The following is a 25,343-nucleotide window of genomic DNA, read 5'->3' on the forward strand; positions in this document are numbered from 1 at the left end:
CCTTTGTAACATCACATGATTTACTTAAGAAATAAATATAAACTTAAGAAAACTCTTCTACAAAATCTATTTCCACTTATAAAGAACATAGGTTGAAATGCTTATATTATAATAACCTACCACAAGAAAACTCATCTGAACCATCCCGGCAGTCATACTTTCTATCACATTTTAATTCAATATCAATGCACTGTCCATTTGTGCAACGGAATTCATCTTCGTCACACGATTCTGGCTCTAATGTCATCAAAGCAAGAAAAGCAAACAAAAACAAAATTAAAATTTTATGCAATAAAAGACACAGCCATGCAATTCTTAAATATATATTTAAAAAAAGAAACAAATTCATTAAAGAAACACATTTCCTTTGTACAATGAAATTATAGGTTTAAAACCATTCTGGCATGCTCAGAAACAAATGCTTTATAAATTATTTAATTAGTTAAATATAACCATAATTTTTTTATCAGAATAATCTTTACAGCTTGTTCAAAATTATATGGTTAGCTGTTATAGATTTGCTGCAGACAGTAGATACAGGGTGATTCAAAAATATCTGGCAAGAATGCAGAGGCAGGCAGAGAGGACAAAAGTAAGTAAATTTTACAGTGGAATGGATGCACGAAATTATGCATTGAGGTAGTCTAACACTCTGGTGAGCAGTACATAAAAGTATTTTGTTGGTGCAAATTATCATTCTCAGCACAGATTTCAAGCAATGCATATTACAACAAGAACTCACAGTTCACCAATGTGCATTTTATCTATGGGGTTGTGAACGGAAATTGAGCAGTTACACAAGGAAGTACTCTGAAATTATTTTATGTACTTCCTTAGAATAATTGCTTTGTTTTAGCTATAGCCCCATACATAAAATACATGTTGGTGAGCTTCACATTCATGTAGTGATCCATATCTCTTGAAATCCACATATGCCAACAGATTGCTTTTACCTAGCATTTAAAAATGGCTGTACCACCTCAAACACCATTTTCAAGCACACATACTTCATAAAAACTACTTTGCCAAACATTTTTTAATCACCCAGTACACTATCTGACCATTCATACTGACTGGACAACATTTTGAAAAAGCAAGTCAACAAAATATACTGAGGAAAAAAATAGCCACAAGGGGGAGAGAAGAAAAATCAAAAAGCTAAGGCCTATTGAATAATGGCACCTATTACACTGAAATGGGGGGAAGGGAAATACCAAAAATATTCATTATTACCTTATTTAATAAATGACAACTGAAAAAAGACACTAACTTTAAATTTCTTTTAATAGTAACTTAACAATAACATTTTTTTTTCACATTTTGTAAACCCCTGTTTGCTGTCCTAAGATTAAATGATCCCAAGCTTAGCAATACTTTTTTTATTTTTTCAGAGGAAAATAAATTTTACATTACTAATATTATTTAAATCTTTCTGGACTAATAACTTGATAGTGCCTTAAAAGTTTTATTTTTTTAAGTGAATACTGTGTCCGTTCAAGTAAACATTTTTTTTTTATTTGAAATAAATGATATTCTTTGTCTCTTCTGTACAGAAATGTATTTACTTCACATTATGGTGAGATGCAAAGAATAAAGATTTGGATTGATTCTTCGAAAAAGCAAACTAGTTATGCCTACAGGAACATTGGTCCCATTCTATCTGTTAAAATTCATCTCACAAGCAGGTGTTGTGACACTACCTAAAAAGGTTCTAAATGCTCAGAATCTCTCTAGCCAGCTAATAAACTCATTGGCTCCCTGCCATATTCTTTTCTAAAAAGAGTCGTTAAGAGTATTTGACAGTAAATTGTTACAGCCAATTCATATGGACAACAAATTTGTTATATTATTAAAACAGTCGATTTTAATATAATCATCTCTTTTTTTTTTAACAGGCATCAAACATATTATATATACATATATATATACATCTGTGTCATATTTCTGCAAAGGATACAAGAAGAATCAACTTTCAGTCATCATAGCTGTGGTTAAGGCATACAGATGAAGATAATAAAACATGAACTTGAAGAATTTCCAGTCTTTATTCTCACACATATCCAATTAATTTGGCAAACACTTATTCAATCATAATTAAATATGATGCATTTCTATATACATTGGTTTTTAAAGAAAACGATGTATGCAGTTAAGAAGCAAAGTGATGCAAGGATGACACAGCAGCAGTTAGGGAAGTTAGTTAGCCAGAGCATTTATACCAAGTTTAATGTGCACGTACAGCTAATCTACGATTGGTTAGTTATTAGTTTTGGTTACCCTTTTCAAGCATTATTTAATATAAAAAAATCTCGAATTTGGGAGAACAAATGAATTTAGGGGGAGATCACCAAATCTAGAATGCTAATTTTGAGGTCACCAATTATTTCTTAAAGCAGCCGGTAAGAATAGAGAGGGAGAATGTTCAGCCGAAAGGATCACCAAAGGATTAATGCAAAACATCAATAACTTAAAACAAACACAGTTTTCTACATCAGCTAGTTACAGAAAAGCATACAAAGGTTACGTGACAACAGAAATGCATCTTCATGAAGTTCTATTGATATCTATAACAGTTTGATTTTTTGATTTGTTGGACATTTAAAATTTTATATTTCTGAAACGTCAAATACTAAATAAATAAATAAATAAATAAATCATCAGTGCTAAAACATTTCAATATACAAACATTATCATCTGATAGCATATTTAAGAAACTCAGTCTCTATATGTAAACATTATTGTTACCAAATATTGAAAACTAAACTATTCTTTTACAAAGTAATATAATCAGATAATCAGAAATTATGCTATATATAAGGAGACATTCAAAATACCCGATGTAGCTAGCATGTAAACTGAGCTAGCAACAAATATTGATTGCTTGTTGCTTTAGCCATTTGTATGGTAATGAAACCTCACTGTGCCTAGATATCATGGTAGCATTTAATAATTAAACATTACTTGTATTACACATCTGATTATTATCTTATTTCAGTAATGAACGCAATAGTTGTAGTTCTCTTTGGGGTAAGATAATGATCAAATTTTTCTGTTTGTAAACACCTATAATTCCATGCTCTCCATAGCTTCAAGTTTTGTTTAACTTAAATGAGAATGGAAAATCAGTAATAGTAAGCAGTTCTGTCAATAGTACACACAGATCAGCAAATTAATACTTTAATAAAACCATGCACGAGCTATTACACTGAATGATAATTTTATTCACAGTAAAATGGTAAAATATGCTCCAATAAATTAAAATATATTATAGAAAATATGCCTTTAATAACATTCAATGTTTTAACTAATAACATGATACTACTACATCATTATTTGTCAGTTTACATAACATGCCAATTTTCACAGATCACTTTTGCTTCGCTCTTTTTAACCCATTGAGTGTTATGACCGGATTTATCTGGTCATCAGAAGTTTTGCTACTTTGCATATATCAGCTTATAATTTTAGATATTTTGCTTTCTTACTTTCTTTAATAATGTAAATAGCATCTTAATGAACGTAAGTTTATGAAAATACAGACTAAAATAAGTAATTATACAAACTAAATTAATAAATGCTCTTTAAATACTGGTCTTCCTAACGGATCTAAAATCCTGTGCCACTCAGAGGATTAATGAAGCAATAATAATTCTTTTGAATTAAATTGCAATGATGGGAACATATCCTTTGAATGTCATATGGTTTCAAGAAAAACACCTTTCATTATTCATGAAAACCTTCAACTGTTCAGCATGGAATATAAAAATGTTAAATTTTTTCGACAATTTTTTGAAGAAATTCACACCAAACATTTTTCTGGTTATAAGAGGTTTGTAATTTTGAGAGTTAATTTTTTATTGGGGGTGGGAAACAACTTCAGAATTTCATTCCATTTCAACACTATTGATTGAATATAATTTATCACATTATCAAAAACTGAAAACTAAAGCCTTGTAATGAAATCAAAAATCATATTATATTGTAATATTACTATATGGGTAAAAGCTATGCGAATATACATCTAGACAGTTAAGTACACTATCTTGCTGAAGGATTACATGTAAAATAAGAAGGTATGTTATTTGTTATGCAGCAATTTTTTCAAAGAAAAATTTAAAAGTTCTTATAAGCAATCAAAGATAAATAAATTCTATTTCCATTTATTTTTATGCTTAAATGACAAAGTATATGCTTACTCCATTGAATAATATTACATAGATATGTCCACTTTAAGAACAATACATTAACAATATTAAACCTCTTGTAGCTACATGAAATACTTGTGTACATTTTTTGCATTAAACCTTTTAGATAGCTGAAAAGAGAAAGTTCCTAAAAATATTTCTGTATGAGATACATAATTAGACCATATTTGACATATGGAACTGGAATCTGGACATTGACTGAAAAGGATGAAGAAACACTTGCAGTCTTTGAGACAAAAATCTCGAGAAACATTGTTGGAAGAATTAAAATCTGTTTCAACGATTTCTGTAGTTTTAGGGAATTCTTCTGGTTTGAAAACTCTTAGTTGATTTTTTTTAAACATTTGTATTGAGAAACTTTGGGATTTTATTGTTTCTGAATTTCATTTCTTTCACGTCTGTGAATTAGGTTCTAAATTTCTTACTATTTTGTGTATAATAACAATCGAAAATTTAATTTTTAAAACTTCATTAAGGACTATTTTCAAGAATGTATATATATGATATGTATACACACATACATATTTTATATATACATGAATTGCTTTTAAAAATTAAAAGAAAAGTGAAACTATAATAGCTAAAGAAGGCATTAAAAATGATGTTTAATGCATTAGTGGAACCAACCTCATGAACATTTCACACATGTTTCATTATTTGAACACGTATAAACTCTCAAACACAAAAATTATAAAATCAAATTTTGCTGGATTTTCTAGAGATTTTTACAGCATTTATTGCAATAACAGTTCTTTTATCACATTGAGGGTACAGATAGCATAGCCGTATTAATTTGTTTGGTTGCAAGACATGTAACAAATCACAAACTAAACTTTCCTTGAATGATGCTCTAAATAAAATAAATGCATATTACTAAATGAACTCCTTTGTGAATTTTACGTTATTGTTGAATTTATATATCAATATATGAAAACATACCACAATTTTCTTCATCAGAATAATCAAAACAATCCCGTCTTCCATCACAGTGTCTCCTCTCATCGATACAAATTCCATCAGAGCATTTAAACATGTTTGCTGCACATTGTTCTGTGAAAAAAATTGCAAAAAATTTATTGCATTTAAGCAAATTAAAATCTAAAAACTTGGTTTCACTGCACTAACATGAAATCTATATTTAATATTTTTAGCACTTTCAATCTGCATAATTTCAATTGCATTCTGGAAAATCTCTGCTCTGGGCTCTCTCTTGGTTATACTTTAAATTTACTAATGGCCAGAGTTTGATCAAATTCCTCGTCACCAATATACTTATGAAATTCCCCATAAGTTGAAAAATCTTGATCTAACCTGGCTGAGATTATTAAATATATTTATACATATTTATCAAAATATCATAATTTTATTAAGTACTACAGAAACTACCAAAAAAGATAAAGTTCTTCTGTAGGGGACATTTTTTTCAAACATTTTCAAAAGATATATTTTATTCTTATTTTAGCATATAATTTATCTCACAGGCTTTTTTGAAAAGTAGCTATTTTAACTGAAATGTCAAGCTGACCACTTTCCCAGCGCATATGCTGAGGCACTCGGGGGCCCAGCAGATTTCGGGACACTGCAGGCCATGGCCCACTAGGGCTGTTGCACTACTGAGTTTAGTTTTTAATCAAATAATTACATATTCTCTCTCCGTCTCTATATTTTTTTAATAAACTGTATTTATGGGCTTGCGTTTATTTCAAAATTTTCAACTAAAATTATTAGGAGCATGATAATTTTTAAAAAAATCTTGAAACCTTATTTTGTGATTAATCTTATTTTGAGATTCTGTAAAATAATCTGCAGCCAAGAGGAGGTGTCAAAAAAATAACAAATGTTGTAAAATTTAAATTTAAATACAAATAATTTTTAAAAGAAACAATTATAGACAATGGTGAATTACAACCTTATAATAAGGTTAGTATGTTGTATATACACCATATCCCAAAAAAGGCATTACCCGGCCTTATTTTTGCAACTGCCGGTTCAGACATCTCCAAGCACAAAAATATTTTTAATCATGTAAATATTCATGTTTAGCATTTTTAAAATTTAAAAAAACAATTTGTTAAAAGCTACAAAAACTAACTTTTCATGCAATCTCCAATCTTTATAGTTACATGTAGGAGAATTTTTTACTCACTATACAAAATAAAACACAGAAAGTTTGACTTCCATATGACAAAAATTGAATGAGATTTTTAATTTCCAAATATTCGATTTTTTACATCATATTCAGTTTTCGCTGAAGAGTCATTTAATAAATAAATTAGAATAATTCAAGTTCAATTTTCTCCCATTTAAGTGTCATTTAAAGACATTATTTTGTGATTTAATAGTTCTTTAATTTATAATTCTATCATATTTGGCATGATGAAAGAATTTTCCCATAAGTAATTTATACACTTTCAATGTCTAAGAATATTTAAGTTCTCATGAAATTTATTACTTAAGGATTACAATCTGAAAATCGCACAAAACATTAATTAAATTATAAATAAGTTTGATTTTTTAATTAATGCAAATAATATTACGAGTTGGCTGCAAATAATATTATGAGCTTTATGATTTTTAATTAATGCAAAAATATTACGAGCCAATTATATGTCAATAATAAACCCTATTAGAGTTTTTTAGAACACAAATATCACCCAAGTAAAGTGGTTAATGTCATTTTGAAGGACCCAGGTTCGAATCCCGGAGAAGTCATGGATGTAAATATATAACAACTGTGCAGCATAGAAGCACTCAAACTATGTAGTGAGCCAGAAGTCCTCCAGAGAGATTGGTGGTTAGTGAAGAGAGAAGGTGAACTCTCAGATCTGCCCTCTAGCGGTCATTCCTTCAAAACTGGGATGGCAACTAAGCATAGAGTCTGACTGTCACCTGCATGGTGCTGAAGGCTCTGACTAATGAGAGACACAATCTTGTACTCCTTACTATAATAATTCATGGGCTTGCTCTGTTTACATCAGACAAGTAAGAGTAGTAACAATAGAACACAAGTTCTGTAAGATTCTGTGAATAAGATCTAATTTTTGAAAAAAAAAATTATATTGATCAATATTTCAGAATAATCTGCATAAAAAATGCTTGCCATGTAATTGCTTAACATCACAAACTTTTTTTCTTAAATAATACTTTATTTTTAATTATGTGTAAATGAAATATTTTGCTTTTCAATTTGTGTATGACCCCTGAATATGATTCCCCATTTCTATATCAAATATTTCAATTAATTTTTGTCACACTGGAGTCACACTTTTTGTGCTTTATAATGAATAAGAAATTTTCTTAAATATAAGCAGAAGGACTGGTTGAACATATAAAAAATTAGATTTCATACTTCCTGTAAAATTATTTGTTTTTTTAATTTAAAAGTACAAAAACATGAATCTTTGCATTAATTAAAATATTTTGGTAACTAGAAGTACATGTCTACAACCAATAGTTTTAAAAATAAAGGCAGAGTAAGGACTTTTATGGACATGGTTTATAATAACAGATATAACATTCAACTAATATTAGATATAATAAGGGATATAACATTTTTAGATGAAATAAATGTATATAGATAAACTTACCACAATTTACTTCATCAGATCTATCACGACAATCTGGATATCCATCACATCGTCTTCTGTCGCTGATACACGAGCCATCACCACATCGAAACTCATTTGCCTGACATTCTGGGAAAGATGAAAGTTTCATAAAGACATTATTGCTAACAACCTACGTGATGTAACTTAAAATAATTTATAACAAATGGAAAGATGTTTTTAACATGTTGAGGAGAATGTGAACTATCATTTTTCGTTTTCCAAACAATAAAAATGGAAGACAGAAAATGGCACTTTTTAATTTCAAAAATCCCAAAGACAAATAAGGATTTATATTATTGAACTTTCAGATGCATGAACCAAATTACAACAGATCACATTTTTGTATATGTAAAATCATTATTATTTCAACAAAAATCAGTTTTGAACAATTAATCCAAAATGGAGCATTACTCCTAAGAACACAGTGCAGTAATTTTCCCAGATGTGTTTTCAGATATACCAAGTATTGCTGGGATTATGATATTTTTCAGAGTGAGAGTGATTTTCCTAGTCAACAAGATGAAAAAAATATTCATCCCTTGTTCAATGATAGCAGTGGTGGTGAAGATAAAAGTTAGCAAAGTAACAACCTTGGGTTTATCATAAATTTAGTCAATAACTCAAATGATGATACATGTCTTGAAAAGAAATCTACAAGACATGTCTTGCAAATTTCTTCGCTCTTGATGAAGAACGGAACTATAACTGTCTTCCCTCAAAATTGATTGAGTTATTGATCAAATTATAAGTTGCTTATTGAATCTATGGCAAACACAAAGGTTGTTGCTTTGCTAATTTTATGCTTCATTTTGGCATATGTCTATTCTGTTTTGAAGATAAAAGTTATTTAATAGACAACTACATCGATAACGTCAGGCATTAAACAATAAAAAAAATTACTATTTTGGGCATATTCACAAGAAGTCCAGACAAATAATAAATTCCTTCCATACCTACAAGCATTTCTAAATTACAGGTTTGGTTTTTGGTGATGCTTTCTTTCTATGTTGTACACTGGGCAAACCTATTTTATCATCAGAATCAATAAAAATGGAGAATAAACTACTCCAGAACAATAAAATGAATTGCTGTAAGGATAAAGGAAATTTAACAATAGATCTGTTATTATAATTGTGCCACATACAAAAACGAATCATATCAAGGACCTACAGATCCATTTTTAGAAACTCCAAACTTGCAAAAATAACAAACTAAGAACTGATTTAATCAGAATTTGCAATCTCTATATCTCAATAACAATGAATTACAAAATGATTCAATAGTAGACTTCTCAAAATGAAGCCAGATTTAGATTAGATACTAAACTATTATCTCATCAACCATGAAAGTTGGTGGGAGTCCCGCCAAAGTTGCACTAGCCATTCATGTGGAATTCTGAGCTACACTTCTGGCTGTAATTCTTGCACATAAAACATGCATCAGTTTCTCTGCAATAATCTAACAATATGCATTGCTAGGGAGGTGTTCGAGCTGCTTCACTTTTGCACTTCATAAAATGGCTTTCACCAATTTCAGTTATTTTGTTAGGTCCTCCGTTTTTACTGGAACTCCTGTTTAGAAAGTCATAAGTACCAATTTCCCATAGGTGACTGTTCCAATCTATTGCTGTTTTATCAACCATATCAAGGTGTTTTTTCCCCTCTCATTCAACAGATATTAATTCTCTCACCAACTGTAAATGAATTGGAATGCAGTCACAAATGTAATTTTACAGCCATCAAACTCCCTCTCCCCCCCAAAAAAAAATGAAAAAATAGCAGTAATAGTTCATTTATATCTTTATTCATAAACACAGAAAAAGACTTATTGAGAATCAACAGGAGTTACATCAAACAAAAGCGCAGATACTAGGAGTGTGCTGTGATGCCACATTTACATATAATTGTTACTAAATTGCATTGCTTGGTGACAGTTTCATAGTGGATGAGAGAATACCTAAATATCTTAGATTATTTCATTAAAGTATTAAAAATAGTATACAAACTCACCCAAGAAATATTACAAGATGAAATTATGATTTCTGGAAAGTTAAAAGTTCTAATGTATAACTTGGTGAAAATTAATTACATTAGAAGTAATAAAATATTACCTACTTTGAATAGGTGAATTTATATTCCTGTATATACCCAAATTATGGAGATACCGAGGCTTGATTTATTTTGCAGTATATCATCAATAGTACATCAATACAACAGCATGCTAAAATTACTTCTAAAAGTGTGTTATTTAAAGACACAGAAGATTTAGTTAACCTAAATAAATCTTCCTTGTCTTTAAATACAGTCAAACCCCACAAACTTCAAGGGATCAAAAGTTTTGTTCACTATACTTAATTTGATAAGGGGGGAGAGAGGGGTTATCTCTCAAAATAGTATGAAAATTGGTGAATCAAACAGAAGCAGTGATTAGCATTATCACATCTTCCCCAAAAATGTTAATGGTAAATATAATTTAACAATAAGTGTATATTAAAAGTGGATTGCAATTATTATTATGTGCAATTACTAAATTTCTTTTCTGTTGTTTTCCAGTTTCACCATACGTTAACAATTTTATTTGCAAAATAACTTAGCATAAAAGTCATGATTTACAGCTGCCCTTCAGTTACACACTTCCATCTAAAATACACATTTACAAATATGAATAAGCATTTAAGCACAGTACTGTCTGACAACTCAATCAAAGAACTGATACAAGCTCTTTGTCTCAAAGAATCAACGATTCTTTGACTCAGTACATGACACAATAGGATATCGTAAGGTACATTTATTATGTGTCCTGGTTTTTCAAGAACTGAATGCTACATCTGCATTGCACAGCCTTTTGTTCGGAACACACAGAAAAGTTGGAAAGGGGAGAGATAAAATAATAATAACAACCTAGAAGTGTTCTTCACTATTCTAATAACTTTTTAAAATGGGGGGGGGGGAATTCAGTCCAAGATATCCACAAAGTTCATTAGATCCAATTTAAACACATTTGGAAGTTGAATGGCATGAACAAGTTCATTCATTATATCCAAGGAATTCATTATAAGCCAGGTTTGCCTGAAATATGTATTTTTATACACAAATCTTAACTCTAGAAGAAATTCTTAAGCACAGACATAACATAAAACATATAAACACATACATAATACCATAAAAAAGGCCTTTCTTAAATATTTGTATTCATTAATAAATTATGCAATATAAGAAAAATTTTCAAAAATTATTTAATTAGATTTAAGGATATTCCCCCTATTGTCCTCATATTTTAAGTGTCAATTTGGCACTAAGATTATTGCGACATTCATGTTTACTTCTCACATGCACTCGGTGGCTACCATCTGTCCATGAATATTTTTAGTATGAAGAAATCAGAAGCATTTTCTCATTCATCCCAACACTTCCACGACACGAACCATGAACCTTGAACATGTCCTGCCATGAACAAGGTAAGACATATGATGATGGTGAAACATGCCTTATTAATTTTTATCCCACTCTCGAAATTTGGATGCTGCAAGTTTCAGTTAAAAGTTATTTAATAGACAACTACAGTTAAAAGTTATTTAATAGACAACTACATCGATAACGTCAGGCATTACAGATTGCCTTATTAACTTTTATCCCACTCTCATTATTGCCTTATTAATTATTACCCACTCTTATTAATCATTACAATCATTACATTATTAATCATTACATTATTGCCTTATTAATTTTTATCCCACTCTCGAAATTTGGATGCTGCAAGTTTCAGTTCTACTTCATAAATTTTACCAGGAGCAGTGGCAAAGAATCTCTAAGGAGAAGAAGTAAAGGTTTCCCGAGGCAAATGTGGCTCTGTCAGACTGAAGAGACACTGTGTATGTCCCTGAAGCTTATTTCAAAGGGGCAATCCATCCACCCTTCGTACCTTTCTGCGCATGTGCGAAATAGCAGGCAAGAAACCGGCATGTCGTCAGCCATATTAGCAATCTTTTACCGCATTGTTCGAAAAGGTTCATTGAAAGTTTTTTTCAGTTCTTTTCTCTAGTTATTTAAGCAGATCATAAGATGGATGTTTCGCAAGGACGATCACCGGAATTCACCCGATTCTCTTTCTGTGAGGTAAGCTTGCTTTTTTAATTCGAAAACCTATCATAGATTTTAAAAATTGATTTTGTATAGTACATTAATTTTGATTCCCAAGCTCCAAAAATATTTTGTCTCATTGTATAACACAGCAACTAGATTTTCATTCTTAATATATTAACTTTGCATTTTAGCATATGAATCTCAATTTATATAATTAATCATATGGCAAACAAATACTATAGTTTTTGCAGGCATATTGGTATTTCTTTCCAAATTTTTTAAATGAGTTTTAAGCTTTAAAGTCAACTAATAATAATATTACGACAAAACGAGCGATCAGAAATAAATTTGCCATTTATAATAATGCGGCAGCTAATGGCATGTATGATTGCATAAATTAATTTTATTAATAAATTGTATTATGCTTCAGCTTTAAATTTATGCTATAGATTATAAAATAGTTTATCTGAGAAAATTTATAAACTTATTTAATATTAGTGGCCACTGAAGATTATTTTTAATTTAGTATATTGATAGTTATATACAATTTTTCATACTTTATGATTATTTTTGAAAATTTTATATTCATTATTATAAAAATATAATTTTGATTTCTCTCAATATTTGATGTGGTGTGGTGAATAACAGACTAACTCAATCTATCTTTTACTTAGCAAACAACCCAAATCCTGATATTGCTGTTGTGTTTGTGGGACAACCTCTCGAAAAACACCAGACAGGAAATTCTTCAGATTTCCTAAGGATTCTATTAGGTAAATCATTTCTAAGTTTGAAAGAAACTAAGCTTTGATTATTAATAATATATACATATATCTCAATTTTTGATAGAGAAGCAAATATTTCATTTATTTGGAATAATTTAAATAAATAGCTTGTTTTTTTATTAAGTGTTCCTCATCATAGACAAATAGTTCAGTGTTCTTTTGTAAATATCCAAGATAACTGTGCTTGTGATACAGTTGCTCCCAAAAGTGTTCATACACTTTAAGAATTTGTAAAAAATGCGCTGTAGCCCGGAATTGAATTTGATTATAAAGCCCAATATTTTCTCATATCTCGAAGTGATTTTGAATAAAACCATTTTCTTTTTAAATTTTTTTCTTCTAATATTTTAGAAGATAATTTTTGTAATTTATGTATTACAAGCTTGAATGCTGCAGGATATCCTACAAAAACTGACAGAAATTTAACTGCAATATTTCGTAATAGTGTCTGCAGATTTCTTTAAAGTGCACGAAAATTTTTGTGAGGTAACTTTTTTGTTACTTTTTAATTATTAATCCCCCCCCAAAAGTTTTACTGTATTCTTATAATACTTTTATAGAGTTTTGCTAAGATAAATTTATAGATATTAAAAAATTCTCACAGCACTATTTCACTGAAACATAAGTATACGAACACTTTAGGGAACCACTACATATTAGTGTGAATAAGGAAGGAAACATTTAAAAGATGCACTTTACGAACAATGTGTACTTTTTATTGGTGCCTTATCCTTTTTTAATCATATTGTTAACAAAACTGTACAAAGAAATGCTAAATTGTTTAACTAGATACTATGACCGGTAACTACAATTTAACACAATATCTGCAAAATTATTGGTTTTCGTACATCAAAATAAAATTAGATGAAATGCAATTCGTTTCAGAATTTGTTACTAATGTAAAAGGAATTTTTTAACAAGGTTAAATTTCTAATAACACTGAAAAGAGGTTCTTTTAATTAAAGAAAATAAAATTGTTTTTTGTTTTCATAGATCAAAATAATAGAGAATTAGTATAAATAGGTCAGAAATGTAATAAATCATATTATGTACATGAATTTTTCCTTAAATTATAATTTAATGTTTGTTCTTAAAAAATATATAACCTTTCTCGAGATTGTGTAACTAACGTATAAGGAATGTTTTTAGTTTGCTATTTTTCTACTAACACTGAAAATGGATTTATTGAAATTTAAAATAAAAAATTAATGTTTTTCATTTTTATAGATCAAAACAATGGGCTGCTGCATGCAGTAATCAAGACTTGTTAAATAAATCACCAACTGATTTGTATAAAACTGCACTAATATGTTCGTCACGCTTCAAAGATCACGATTACTGTTCACCAAAGATGCGATATTTACATTCCTGTGCAGTGCCGACAAAATTTGAACAAACAGGTATCTACAGTGTTTACTGTTATTATTTCAATATGCTTAACGATGGCGCCATCTAAGAAATAACTCATCAATAATAGTGGATCACCTGTAATGTTATGCTCAAAGAATACTGGGCAACAAAATTGATGGTTTGGATCGCCTGTCATGTTATGCTCAAAGAATGCTGTGCAACAAAATTGATGGTTATTAGTCGAAATATTGACTGTTGATTTTTGGCAAAATTAAAATTATGTAAAATACAGCATACAGCATTTTTAGAATTATTATATGTATAGTGAAGGTGGAAAATAGGCATTTCTTGTAATTGCTTTTTAAAAGAATTAATTTCTAATTTCATAATTTGAAACAATCTTCATCAGGATGAGCTGCAACAATATTTATTTGATTCAGTGGATTATTTACAAAACTTCTTAATACCTATAGGTTTGATTTTCAAGTTAAGTATTTAATCTTATATTAATAAATGTGAGAAGTATTGAATATTTTATGAACAAAAAGAATGAAATTAGTTATTTTAGTAATTTATGTGCAACTTTTGTAAGACTTTTTAAATGTAATCTTGTATTTGTTAATTTAAGTGAAATGCTTTTGGCTTTTGGTTGCAAACTTTGCTCTTTTTTCATAATGGTCATTCCAAATAATTAAAATTTCTCTTTCACCCCCCCCCTTCTTTAAAGTTGAGGTCAGATAATTGTAATGTATTTCAGTGTTTTCAATTTATTTAGGGATACTTTTAATTGTTTTTAATTATTTTTTCTGTTTTGGTTAGTTATATGCAAATTTTGCTTGTAAAATTTTAAATATGGATTCATAAAAATTCATTATGTGTTGCATGGTATGTGTTTTCTTCTTTTTTAAGCTTACAGAATTAAATGTACTCATTGGTCGAATAATTCTTTATTAAATAGATTTTTGGCAAAATTAAAATTATGTAAAATCCAAGCCCAAGCATAGAGTATTTTTAGAATTATTATATGTATAGTGAAGATAGAAAGTAGGCATTTTTTGTAATTACTACTTAAAAGAATTAAGTTCTAATTTCATAATTTGAAATAATCTTCATCAAGATGATCTGCAACAATATTTATTTGATTCAGTGGATTATTTACAAAACTTCTTAATACCTATAGGTTTGATTTTCAAGTTAAGTATTTAATCTTATATTAATAAATGTGAGAAGTATTGAATATTTTATGAACCAAAAGAATGAAATTAGTAATTTTAATAATTTTTGTGCAACTTTTATAAGACATTTTAAATGTAATCTTGTATTTGTTAATTTAAGTGAAATGCTTTTGACTCTTTGTTTTCATAATGGTCATTCCAAATAATTAAAATTTCTTGGTATTTTTTTTTTTTTTTTTTTTTTTTTCTTCTTCTTTTTAAGTTGAGGTCAGATAATTATAATGAATTCAGTGTTTTCAATTTATTTAGGGGTACTTGTAATTGTTTTTAATTTTTTTTTTTTTTTTTTTTTTTTTTTTTTTTGTTTTGTTTTGTTTCAGTTAGTTATCATGAAAATTTTGCTCATAAAATTTTAAATATGGAGTTATAAAAATTTATTATGAATTGTATGGTTATGTGTTTTTTCTTTTTTAAGCTCACAGAATTAAATGTACTCATTGGTCGAATAATTCGGAATTAAATAGATTTTTGCAAAATTAAAATTATGTAAAATCCAAGCTACAGCATTTTTAGAATTATTATATGTATAGTAAAGATGGAAAATAGTCATTTTTGTAATTGCTATTTAAAAAAATCAATTTCTAATTTCATAAATTGAAATAATCTTCATCAGGATGAGCTGCAACATTATTTATTTGATTCAGTGGATTATTTATAAAATTTCTTCCCAGGTAACAAGTATTGAATATTTTATGAAAAAATAATGAAATCACTTATTTTAATAATTTAAGTGAAATTCTTTAAAAGCCCTTTTAAGTGTAATTTTGTATTTGTTAATTTAAGTGAAATGCTTTTGGTTCTTGGCTGCAAAATTTGCTCATTGTTTTCATAATGGTCATTCCAAATAATTGTCTAAAAAATTTCTTGGTATTTGTGAAGATGCTTAAAATTATTTTGCATATGTATATTTTGAAACTTGAGAAATGTCAATAAAAATCATTTTTTTACCTTAAATGTGTTATTCTTTGTTTTAATATTTAATAATATGCTCGATGTGAAAAGAAAAATAGCGTTATTTATGTAATTAATTGCAGATTTGTTAGAAACCTAACACCACTGCAGTAGTTAATTTTGTTTTCTATTAATTCTGATGTTAGTTATAAATTAATGCTAGATATTATATCAAAAGAAGGGTTAAGGGGAAAAATAAGGAATATAAAAATAATAAAATTTATTTATTTATTCATTCATTTTGCAATTGAATTTTAGGATGTTCTATGCAAAACATCTAGATGATTAAAGATTAGAAGATAAAAGATCAGCTACACAATTTATCTGAAATGTATGAAAATAAAACATTTTGAGGAATTTCAAAGCAAAAAACATTACTATCTCCTCGGACTGCGCTATTTAAATTCCACCCTGCGCTGCTGTTTCACTGCATAGCCGTGGCTCCTCGATATAGCGGCGCAGAGGCGAAACAGGTTTACATTGCGTCTATGGAAGCTTTCATTCTTTTCCTTACAGATTCTTTGGCAGTGGCGACTCGTAATAAACACTGTGGAACTGCAGCACCCCCTATTTCCACTTATTATTATTTTTAATATTTAATATAGTGTGCCCTTTAGTCTCTACTCCTTTCTTTATACTTTTACAATACATAAGCCTTAAGATTAATATCAGTAGCCATCACGAAAATCTTTGTTTGGAACTGCGCGCTTCATAGTTCCAGCAACGTAGCGTTTGGCTGTTCTGTGCATGTGCACACAGAAAGCAGCACGCGAGCTGGGTAGACAGAAGAGCACTGTCACTCTTGCAATGCCGAAATTCTGGCATGTTGTTGGCAACATCATTTCTTTTTACTATGCGCGTGTGTTATTCCTCCACAATGTGGAACTTCATCACACGGGCCATAAACAGAGTTCATGAAAATTTGCAACCTTTAAAAAATTGTCTTACTGAAATTCAATCAACATCAAATGCAGATCAAACTATTGCAAAAGAAACAGGAAATTTAAAATATCTAAATGACGATAATTTCAAATTTTGGTTAGAGCTTTTTTGTCAGATGCCTCATGTTGAAATAAGATACAACTAAATGCAATCCAGAGAAATTAGTGTGTTTAAAGTTAACGAATATATAACAAATTTCAAAAGTGCTATTTTAGAATTAGGAAATTCAAAGTACTGTGAGAAGTTTTCAAAGACACTGATGGCAGAAGCTAAGGAAATATGTGACTTTATATTGTGCATTGATATAATGCACTAATATTTTTCCACTAAACACTTAGCAGCTGCTAAATTGCTAAACAAGAAATGCTTCACTAGTTTTAGGAATGACCATTCTATAAAAGAAATAGTACTGACCACTGAAGCATATCCAGTGATTGACAAAGAAAAGCTTGAAACTGAAATAAAAGTATTCTATTGTACGCCTGATATCCATGAATAATGCAAATTAATTGAGCTATTGAAATTTATCTTCAAAAATAATCTAAATGATGTTCTTAGTGAAATTGCAAAATTGATAAAAATTCTCTTGAGAGTTCCCATGACTACATCAGAGACAGAACGCTGCTTTTCAACATTGAAAAGAATGAAAACTTTTCCAAGAAGCACTAGGAATTCGGAAAGACTAAATGTGCTTGCATTGCTTTCAACAAAGAAAAATTTCCTCATTTGTCATTCAGAGATCAAAGAGAAAATTATTGATCTTTTCACACAAATTAAAAAATGAAGAATGGTTTTCATTTTTAAATGAATACACAAAGATTGAACTGTAACAATTTTGGTTAAAGTAATTATGAAATGTTTAATTATCTTCTTGTAAGATTTAATGAAATTTCAAAATAAATTTTCTTTTTAAACATGTTTGTTTCTTTTTAGACAATTTTAAAACAAAGGTTACATTTTTTTGGAACAGCACCCCCACTAATTTTAGCCAAGAGCCACCACTGACCAGGGGTATAAATTGATAAAAGAAACAAAACACATTTATATCATATAACTCTAACAAAAAAATAATATAGAAATCCTAAGACATATCAGTGTTAAGGAGCAGTATTACTATTGTCGTACAATATGCGTGTGTATCAAATACATTTCATGAATTTCAATAATCAAACATTCACTTTATGTTATGTTAAAGAAAATACAAAGCATAAAAAATAAAAAGCACATAACGATAGTAAAGAAACAAAAATGAAACAAAACTTGAAATAAGTATTATGAATAAGGCAGTGGTTCCACATACCACAGTTTGCTTCATCAATTCCTTCTAAACAATCATTTCTTCCATCACAGCGCTTGCTGACATCCACACAACTACCATCCCTGCATACTATATCTCCAGGTTTACAGATACCTTCAGTGGAGAGAAAATAATGCTTTAATGTACAGAAACATTTGGTTGTAAAGTCCATAAATTATGATAAATGCAAGGCACAAAAAAATAAAATTTATAAAAATAAACCTTTTAGACAATGCTTGTACCACATAATTATAATAGTCAAATATAAAATAATCTGAGAACAAAAATACAGTACCAAATCTGATATCTGGAACAGATGGAATATTGACGATTTTTGATTATGAAAATTTCCTGATTTTAAACCGTCAATTAAAATCTAGTAAGATGATAAAAGAAATATCAAATTTTTATTATTTCTATGTATCTACTGTCCATTGGGTGACTGATGACTGTTTTCATACCCAAAGGATTTTATTACAGGGTTCGTACACATTTCTGCACACGAAAATTAAGTACTTTTAAGGACTTTTAAGGACCATTAATGAAAAAAATTAAGGACCTATGAGCAAATGGAAACTGAAGAAATTCAATTAAAAATATTATTCTATGCCCCAAATTTCACTTTTGTAATACCATCCCAAAAATAAAATAGATCCCTAAGTAGTATGCATTATTACTAGAATTAACTAACATAATTATTAATAAGTTTGAGAATAAAATAAATTTCATGCAGTTTATCAAATAGCATTAAATATTTTACACTTATAATAGTTGGACATATTTAAAAGAAGATAAGTGACATTTACGTTTTACTAATAGTTAGCTTTTTTTTTTTTTTTTTTTTTTTTTTTTTTTAATGTCTCATTTTGTCACATGCTTGGTCAGTATAGAGGTTTAGCAAATAGTAGGGAGATTTTATGTCAAACGGCATAGGTTAAAATGAGAAGTGAGATCATAATCAGCATGATTCATAACAAAAGACTGAATGTTGTCTATAGAGAGACCTGCTGACTGGAACAAACCTGAAAGGCCTGATGTAGGCACAATTGGTAAGTGTTGAAAAGTTAGTCAAGCTCTGCTTAATGCAGTTAATTTCATAGCTTTATGTAGAGTTCTAGGGGTTGTAACCCAGTTAATATACATACTTTAAGGTTCCAATAAGCCATTAAAGTTCCAGAGGTGATAAGTTGTTTTATATACAAGTCTCAGTAGATGCAAAGAATAAGTTTTACCTAATGGTGTTGATGGTTATTTGATGGGTGATGGTTACTTGATGGGTTCTCCACACAAAGGATTTGGCGATTGGATTCCCTAAAAACCCCAGTCGCTGTTTAAAAGGGGGAGTATATAAGGTATTTCTCCCACCTTCTTGGTGACCCTTCGTGGTGTAGTGGTTTGCACACTGGTAGCGGTATTCCAGAGGTCCCCGGTTCGATTCCCGGCAAAGACGTTGTTAATTTTCTATCGTTCCTGCTTTCAAAAATACTTAATGTCTCTACAAGCCTTCAAAAACATTTTGGCTAGTTTATATCGATTTTCTTCTCTTTAATTATCAATCTTTTCTGACAATAATTAGAAATTTGTTTCTATGCAAACCAATGTTCTCGCTAGTTTCTGTGTGCTTTATCTCCTAACTTGTCAACCTCTCCACAATGTACCTATGAAGATTTACTTCATCTGATTAAATTTAAATAGTCCCACCCCCGATAGACGTGAAGCAAATTATCACGGTATCTGAAAGTAACTACAATATCAGACAAGGAACTTAGAACATAAAGGCATGTTCTGATGCTAACAAAGTCAATTAACAGCTCACAGTGACGTAATTAAACAAGAACAGTCAAATTCAAACTAAAAATGTGGACTAGTGGTCAAAGATAATACAATTTAATTTTAATTTAATCTGGCTCAGTAACTCTATCATATGAGGAAACAGAAATGGGAAGTTATAGTAAAGGCTGAAATGATAAACAATTGGGTAATTTACATAATAACAACTGCACATATCTTTGAAGAATAATTTTCTTTGTGTATTCGGTTTCTTTTTTCAACGTGTTTCCTTTTAATTTTAGAATTTTTGGATTTAATTAAGGATTTCTATTATTCTAAAAAATACTAAATGCATTTAGAATGTACAGAAAAAGAAGCTAATTTTATTTCTTTAGTAATATGAACATTCAGAAGAAATATGAAATATATATGGTAAAGGCCGGTTACAGAGCAGGTGTGGCAGAATTTTTAGAATTTAGTGACACACAGAATAACAAAATCTAGAAATGGCAAAACTTTTAGAATTTAGAGCAGGCATTGGAAGCAGAATTTAGGATACACAGAGATTGCATCAGGTGGGAAAATGCATAGCACCAGCTCTGTGTACGATGCATTTAGACACATTAGATGAATCTTTTAAATTGTAAGTTTTTAATTTTTTTTTTTTTTTTTTTTTATATTAATAAAAAAATCTCTTTCTATAATGCCTGCCAAAGTGATAAGATTAGAAGCATTTTTGATATTTTCCATGCTTTTGTCTAGTGAAAAGTAGAGAAAATAAAGGGAAGATAAACATGTTAAGAAAAAAGATTCTGGTATCAGAAGTAAAACATTCAAATATTATGTTTCCATTGTTCTTCCAGACCTTCTCCAAAAAGTAAGAAATTCATCACAAACTTTCTGTAAAATGTATCCATTACATACCATGGAGACATTTTTCATTTTGTCACATATTTCTCGAATCTTCTAGTATTGTGAGTCTATAAATCTTGGCTTCAAATCCTTCTAAACTTTCCATGCTGCAATGTCAAAAATACTAAAGAAAAATTATCCCAACCAATTCTGTAACAGCAAAAAGCCAGAAATAGTTTGAAAAAAAAAAAGGAAGGAAAAAGTGTAAAATTAATTTTATAGAGAAAACTGATGCATATTCTGAGAATTTTGAATAATCTGAGACAATTACATGGGAAAAACGCTTACTATGAAAAAATTAAAAAGAAGTCATTTTAATTAATTACATAGCTAATTTTGCTTTTACTAAGAGCGGTTTCATAAATTATGCTTTATAGCTATATAACTTGTTTATTTTTCAGATTTAAAATATTGTATAATAAGTTGCCAAAATGAAACTTTATAATATGACAGCGCAAAATAAAAATGTTTTATTTTAATGTTATTTTTTAAATATAATTCTAACATATTACCATTATTTTAATGAAATTTATCAATGTTATGATGTTTTAAAAAAATCGCCGAAAAATTCTCAGATCACGGAATTAAAAATTTTCTATAGAAACTGATCTTAAAATCGCCAAAATGTTGACAAGTTGTCAAATTTAGAACCATTTAATAAAAGAATTCATAACTCCAAAAGCGAAAAGTTGTTTATGAGCTCTTTATTAGAAAAAATGAATTTCGAAATGCTTATGTTTCACTTGCTTAGAAACTTGAGTATCCCATCATTTATATTAGAAATAGAAACAAATTATAACCCATGAACCCATTCAAAATATAACCATATATACGTCAGTGAATTGCCAAAAATATTCCTCAATGCTAATTCACACTCAAAATAGCAGTTGTAAAAACAGAGAGAAATTTCAGATGATTAAAATTAAGGACCTTCTACTACTGATTTTGGCCAAAATTAAGGACTTTTAAAGACCAAAAATCGATTTAAAAAAATTTAAGGATTTTTAAGGTCTTTTAAGGACTGTACGAACCCTGTATTATATCATATTCCTTTATAATCACTTCTCCACATTTCTTTATAAATTCCATTAACTGGAATATTTTGCCTCTTTTTTTTTTTTTTTTTTTTTTTTTTTTTTTTTTTTTTTTTGCAATATTCAAAAACCTTCTGATTCATGGTTATCATTATTATCTCACCATGAAATATTGTAGCTGACTAATATAATATGGTAGCCTTCAAGTAACTAAACATCTTGTTATGAAAAATGCATTTTAGGCACCAAAAAAGTAAATTCAGTTGAATCTGTATTAATGAAAAATGTGATTCAGCAGATACTTCCCATTGACACAGTTTCTGAAAATCAGGATTCCTCACAGTAATGCAAACCCACCTCGTTGACTGACACACAGCCTTGGTTCTAATTATCTGCTAACTTGAGATTAATTTATAATTTTTCTAATTCTATAAAATTTTAATAACATTTTTAGCTTTTCAAGCCAATATTTTACTAAAATTACTATCAGTTGTAAAATTACTTTTTTAAGAAAACATTTTCAGGCTTTTCCAAGCGCATATTTTTCTATAACTTTAAAATTTTGATCATTCATAACTGCATAATTTCAATGGGAGCAGTATTCTGAGATCCAAGATACTACCTGATGGTATTTAAAGTTTCTGAAGCCTGTTAGTTTGAAGGAACCATATTTTTCTATATTGCTTTACTTTTCCTGTTTTAGATTTTGCTGCATTATGAAACTTCTTTGGTGATAATTTATAATGCTGCTATTTCTAAACCTGCAGTCAGGTGAAGTTTATGAATTTTATCGTAGCCAAGAAAGACAAGCCCTTGGGCCCCTTGCAAGTAACAGTACAAGTCTACTTAGCTCGATCCAAATTTTGAAGAGTCTCCTGCAGATAGATCCAAAGATCTTCCATTCCTTTTTCACTAGTACCACTTTTTGAGAGAACATTCAATTTAAAAGTACTTTAGGTGCTAGCCTTTTTCATTTGTAAATCCACATAATTATCAATTTAAACATTACTGCATTCACAATGATCATAATTTGAATTGAGACAATGAAAAGTGATAAAATGAAATTTTCATACGATTTCAAATTTATAGCTTTTAATCTTCTTGTGTCGGAAACAAAATAATCGCCCATTTTATATAAATATAATTTTTACACAATAAATCAAAATTTCCTGAAGTTCTAATAAGCGTTTTAGACAACCATGCATAGCTGTCAAATCACAATTTAATAAAATCTGAAATGAAAAATTATCTTCAAACTGTGTTAGCTTATTATTTAACTAAAATCAACAAATATATAAACAGATATGCTAATAACTTATCTAAGTATAAATTCATACAAAACTCTATGCAGAAGTATTTTTATATAGTTAATGGGATTTAATATGAGAAATTTGCTGAAATAAAATACAAGCAAAATCTTCATACCCTTTAAAAAGCAAAAGCTTAGAGATATTTGTCCTCATAACTTTTGTTCTGAAGAAACATGAACATTTTTACATGAAGTTGAGTTTAAAATGCTAGCAAGAAACTGACTTAAATATGAATGCATAAGAGAATTGATTTGGGGGAGAGGGAAGTTTATTGAAGGCTACTTTACACTTTAACTAAGATCCATTTGTGAATACCGTTTACTGAAATTTCTTGCAATAATAAGAAAATGCATAAAGAGTATCCTGCCATTCTTTGCATAGAATCCAATGCCACTTGCATCCACTGCAATAGTCTTATTCACTGTGTTAATCACCTGGTTCGTAACAGCAAAAAAACATGAAAACTGTGGGCATTCATCATCAGATACGTGAAACTTGTGGTGACAATACAAAGAATAACAGTAAAGCGCAAAAATGATTGAGATTGCCCAAAGAAGGTCAGAAAAAAAGCCCATTACAAATAATGCTGTGGTAGTCATCAGGAATCGCTGAGTTTTAGCACCCAAATTCATGTAAATAGGAAATTTTAGCGAATGGCAAGGAGAAATGAAGACCACTTTTTGAGAACTGAAAACAGCAGTGAGTAACTAGTTATCATGACAAGCAGCAGAATTCCATGTGCAAGGTCCCTAAAACTCCTAGTTCATCTTGATAAATGCACAAATCAACAAGAAAATTATGTAGAATACCAAATTTTTGTAAATTCAGGAAATAACATTGATTGTATTGTAAAACGAGCCTCATAAAACAAATAAATAAATAACACTTGTATTTAAATTAAAATAACATTTAAGCAATAAAATGCAGAAATATTTAAATAATAACAATTAGGTAACAAAATATTGAATATGTATTTTAAATTATTCTATCAATTAGAAACTGTAAAAATTTGAAAGAAGTCTAGTGACAGTTGAAAGTCGAAAAGAATACTTAAAGATTTTATGATTAAATAAGCACGGAATGGCAGAAATTCCAATTACTTGAACTTACTACTGCTATTTTATACTTCATTGACATTAGCACAGCTGCCTAGATGCAAAGGAGTAGCAAAAGTTAATTAAAAAGTCAAAATGCACAGGTTCAGTCATCATTGCATTTATTCATATTTCCATAAATATTACTAGATATTTCTCATTTTAATGGTTACAAGACATGCAATACATAACTGTAATATTGGTTAAAAACATGCTAGGAATATTACCAATAGTTATTAGCATTTATACAAAGGATCTCTTTAGCAAAATTCACAAATAAAGTATGAATATGCCTTGGACTACATTAATATTAGAAGATAATAAGCCATACATTTTTATAACAATACATGATTTCACTGCATAAATTACAAAATAAAGCAGTAACAAAATGCACATTATACATACCACAATCCAGTTCATCAGAGCTATCGGCACAGTCCGGCCTTCCATCACATCTTCTGCGTTCATCCACACATTGTCCATTTTTACAACGGAATTGGCCCTTCTCACAATCCACTAAAAAAGGAAATTAACAAAATGTTCTTTAAGAGAAATAATATTATATTATTATAACAAATAAAAAATTCAGAAAAGCACAAAAAATGTAATTGTCTTGGGTGCCATTTATAATAAATCAGTATAATAAAATTACCTGGACAATCAGCTTCATCTTCACCGTTTGGACAATGACTTCGACCATCACATCGTTGTCTTGATTCTATACACTGACCATTGTTGCATACATATTCTCCAACACCACATCGACCT

General features: G+C 29.2%; 1 protein-coding gene across 27 annotated transcripts in view; it reads right to left on the reverse strand.

Moving 5' to 3' along the window:
- trol (terribly reduced optic lobes) overlaps positions 1–25,343 on the reverse strand; it is a 743,500-nt gene that overhangs the window by 320,581 nt on the left and 397,576 nt on the right. For 22 of the 27 annotated variants that reach the window (XM_085823928.1, XM_085823931.1, XM_085823881.1 and 19 more), the window contains 6 exons: positions 25,228–25,341; positions 24,981–25,091; positions 18,459–18,569; positions 7,793–7,900; positions 5,145–5,255; positions 121–237 (listed from right to left, as the gene is read on the reverse strand). In XM_085823928.1, coding sequence (XP_085680054.1) covers positions 121–237; positions 5,145–5,255; positions 7,793–7,900; positions 18,459–18,569; positions 24,981–25,091; positions 25,228–25,341 — 672 coding nt within the window. The remainder of the gene's footprint in view (positions 1–120; positions 238–5,144; positions 5,256–7,792; positions 7,901–18,458; positions 18,570–24,980; positions 25,092–25,227; positions 25,342–25,343) is intronic. The other 5 variants (XM_085823935.1, XM_085823887.1, XM_085823941.1 and 2 more) reach the window with 1 other exon arrangement.

The sequence above is a fragment of the Stegodyphus dumicola genome, chromosome 1 (genome assembly GCF_044657685.1).
Source record: "Stegodyphus dumicola isolate Sdum_Otavi_A_Nest chromosome 1, ASM4465768v1".
NCBI lineage: Eukaryota > Metazoa > Arthropoda > Arachnida > Araneae > Eresidae > Stegodyphus > Stegodyphus dumicola.